The sequence below is a fragment of the Psammomys obesus genome, unplaced genomic scaffold (genome assembly GCF_907164565.1).
Source record: "Psammomys obesus unplaced genomic scaffold, mPsaObe1.curated_primary_1811, whole genome shotgun sequence".
Classification (NCBI taxonomy): domain Eukaryota; kingdom Metazoa; phylum Chordata; class Mammalia; order Rodentia; family Muridae; genus Psammomys; species Psammomys obesus.
Genome location: NW_026589245.1, coordinates 91,823 through 95,627, shown reverse-complemented (window position 1 = coordinate 95,627; position 3,805 = coordinate 91,823). Strand labels below are relative to the sequence as shown.

At 37.6% G+C, this 3,805-nt stretch overlaps 1 gene segment (V, D, J or C); it reads right to left on the bottom strand.

The window, feature by feature from the left end:
- Positions 1-894: 894 nt before the first annotated feature.
- Positions 895-2,654, bottom strand: LOC129674954 (immunoglobulin kappa variable 4-1-like). The segment is given in 3 exon segments: positions 895-1,114; positions 2,068-2,401; positions 2,602-2,654. Coding segments are annotated over 3 exon segments (603 nt in total).
- Positions 2,655-3,805: the final 1,151 nt, after the last annotated feature.

Sequence of the window (3,805 nt, the reverse complement as noted above, 5' to 3'; positions counted from 1 at the left end):
AGTGGAGTTCTTCCCCGGGTTCATAAATCACACCACCAACAGGTTCCACTTGGGAGTTTTTAGTAGAGGAAGATGGGCAGGTTCAGAATGACTATGTCTGGGAAAGGCAGGAAAGAGAGAGAGGGAAAGAGAGAGAGGAGAGGCAAGTTCTCTTAGAAGGTGACCTAGCTCATGCAAAGAACTACCAGGTTGCAGGTGGTCAGCAATTGGTCAAAAGTCCCTGCCAATTCTGGAGGTGGCCTCACAGATGCCTGATGTCCTGCTTCTCAGTTTCCCTGGGGAAAGGCCATAGGGATATCTGCTTACAGAGCCTAACACACATACGTATATACATATTTACATATATTTATATATTTACAAATTATTGATTAAGCTAATTCCATTGGGTTTTAAGGTTTATTCTATTAATTTAATTCTATTTATACCTTTTAACATACAGTCCTTACCTCAGAAGAATAATTGTCTCACAACAATTAGCAGGATAATGGATTGCATGGTATTTTAAACATATTCCATTCCAAAAGGTTCATGGTAGGTACAGAACAATAATACTTCATGTCATGTGTAAACAAAGTCCATGCCATAGGCTATATGGCCAGACAATTGTATGCATTTCTATGCATTAAGAGATTCTTTAAATATCTCTGGATTCACAAGCTCATCTAAGGTTTAAAACAATAATTTCTAGATGCCCTAATGCATATTGAGACCCACTGACCCAAAGGAATGTTTACTTTGAGACAATAAATCTTTGTCAGCCCTTACCTTTCTCCAGTGAGATGTATACACTTGACATATGGAGGCTCATAGAGGTAGCTATAAATTTCCATCAATTGTTTAACGTCTTCAAACATTTAAATCAAAACAGGAAATGTACAAAATTATCATCAGGCTCTATGAAATCATTAATTCATCTGAACAGCAGTAAATTTTCATAAAGATCATGTAGGAGATCTCCTTAACCAGGACAGGTAAATATCCAATGATGACAGCAGTGAAGCCTCTTTCATACCATGCCAGAGTTTTGAGAGATACATTAAAAGCAGCACAGAAAAATGGGGTGTCAGTTAGAGGAAGAAGTTCAAGAGGCTCAGTCTCTGCCTCAGATTTAGCTCTATTGTAGACATTGGGGAAAAAAATAAAACTTAAGTTGCCTTCCAGAAATCCCAGATGTCTCCTGAATCCCTTTTCCTGAGTACCTCCTGACAGGAAAGAAGAAATACCAGGACAGGGAAAGCAAAATTAGGCATATGGTCAAAATACATGATCTATGAAAGCATGCAAAGACATTGCTTTCATGAAATTGTATTCAATGAGTTAACACCCACAAAAGACTTTAAGAGGCAGCAAGATAACTCAACTGCAAAAACACTTTTTGTCAAGTTTGATGTCAAACCTGAGTTGATCCCCAGAAACAAAACAGAAAAAAATTCAGATCTAAATTCTCCTCTGACTTCCACAAATATGTCATGTCAAATGTACACTTATAAATATGCACACACAGACACACTAATGCACACTCAAATGCATGCAGACATAGGTAATTAACTAAAATGTAATAAAAATTAAAATGCTTTATGGAAAGTAAAAGAATAAGCAGAGATATGGGCACCATGAAAGAAGCAAGGAAGGAAGACAGGAAGAAAGGAAGGAAAAGAGGAAGAAAGGAAAGCACTATATAATCTAGAAAAAACAAGAAATGTACTCTTTCCTAGTGCCTCTAAATAGAAAAAAAATTTCCAACACCATCACTATGATGGATATCAGAACTCCAATATTGTAAACAGAAAAAAAAAAATCTCTTATATTCAAACAGCAGTTTGTAGTAATGTGTAACGGAAGGAATACAAACATAAAACTGAGTTCTTTTTGCATATTCATATAAAGTATTTTCATAAAGAAGATATAAGAATCATTTAAACCTATAATTTAGTAAGGGGCTCTGCAAACCTTTTCATCATGATTTTAGCACACCTGCTATCAGGCAGAAGGGGGAAGTGTGCAGGCCCAGGGCTGTGTGTGGTGAAGGCAGCTGCTGAGACTCTCAAGGAGGTTTGTGTTGGAGGCTGAAGCACTGTGGGAGGAGTACTAATACCCTGCTGACAGTAATAAACTGCCAGGTCTTCAGCCTGTACACTGCTGATGGTGAGAGTGAAATCTGTTCCAGACCCACTGCCTGTGAAGCGATCAGGGACCCCAGTTTGCCGAGTGGATGCATGGTAGATCAGCAGCTTAGGGGATTGCCCTGGTTTCTGCTGGTACCAGGACAATAAATTCTTTTGTAATAAATAATCTTTGTAATAAAGACTCTGACTGGACCTGCAGCTGATGGAGACCTTCTCTCCTGCTGAAACAGCCAGGGAGGATGGAGACTGGGTCATCATGATGTCTGCACAGGCACCTGCAATCAGGAACACACAATGAACATGCATATGACACAAACACAGAATGTAAAAACAGTTGATATTTGCCATTTAACACCTTTGTACTATCATCTTGTCAGTGTATTATTATGTAAGAAATACTGAGCCTGGCAGACTCTAAGTTTTTTGTCTACCAAAAAGTGACTCTGCAAAGATAATCATATTTTGAGTTTCTCACCAGACACCCAAAGCAGCAGGGATAGGAGGACCTGGGTAGGTGACTTCATCTTGCTCCCCCTGCTGTCTGATGAAGTTCAGGTTTCTGCAAAGGCTAGTTTATATATTCTCAGCACTTGGGCTGGGCTGTAGGGGCCCATGCAAAGCAGTCAGCAAATAAAAAAGTAAATGCCTATGCAGTGTCTGTGAATGTAGCTGGTGTCAATCAACAGTCAAAAAAACTATTACAGGGAACATGAGCAATCACTGAAAAAGATTGTCTTACAGCTCTCAAACAGAAAAGTACTAAGTGCTTTATCAGCAGATCTGGGTTAAAATCCAAGACATATTTAAATCAATTGATTTTTGTAGAAACATAAGTAGAACTATCTCAGATTGACATACTCAGGGAAATGAGAGTATATGTTTGAAAACTCAGAACAACAACAAAAGAAACACAGGTATAGAACATGCCAAAAAAGAAATAAAACATAGACAGAAGAAAAGATGAAATGAAAAAAGAGAATCGAGGCTAAATGTATTCAATATTAGTCAGCTCCAAAGACATTGTGATATTGAAGACAGAGAACAGGAACTCATACATTTGGCCTCTATTTTCTGAGATAAACAAGGAACTAAGATGCAAAGAGTAGCCCAGAATTCACTGTGGAAATCCAGGTGAACATTAATTTAAGAGTGAAATCAGAGCAACTTTAATCTCAAAGCAAAGGAAAACATGTAGAAACTTTCATGTAGCCTCCCCACAACTTCAGGAAATTGAAAGAGGGGTCTAACTATGAAGAAATGGAAGGTGAAAAACATGATTTTCATGAAGTCTTTTCTGTAGAACAACACTGCCATGAGTTTTTATTGAAGAAATACAAATGCTATTGTAATTTATAAATCAGCAGTAGTGAAACTGGATTAAGGTGGGCTTCTGACATCCTGAACAGGTATGTCACTCCTGAAGGGAACATAGCCACCCTAATCTACTTAATGACTTTATAGGGGCCAATAGAACACTACATCAGCCAGTGATAGTTGCTATGCAAAGGGTGAAAAAGACAAGTTTGGTTATGAATGAAAAATCAATAGCGATAAGAGAAATCACAGAACCTGCTAGGACTTCATAGTATTGAAATCAGAAAGTATATATAAGAAATTAATTATAAAGTCAGAATTATGTATAAAGTAAAAGAGAAAAATAAATAAATCAAGTATCATTG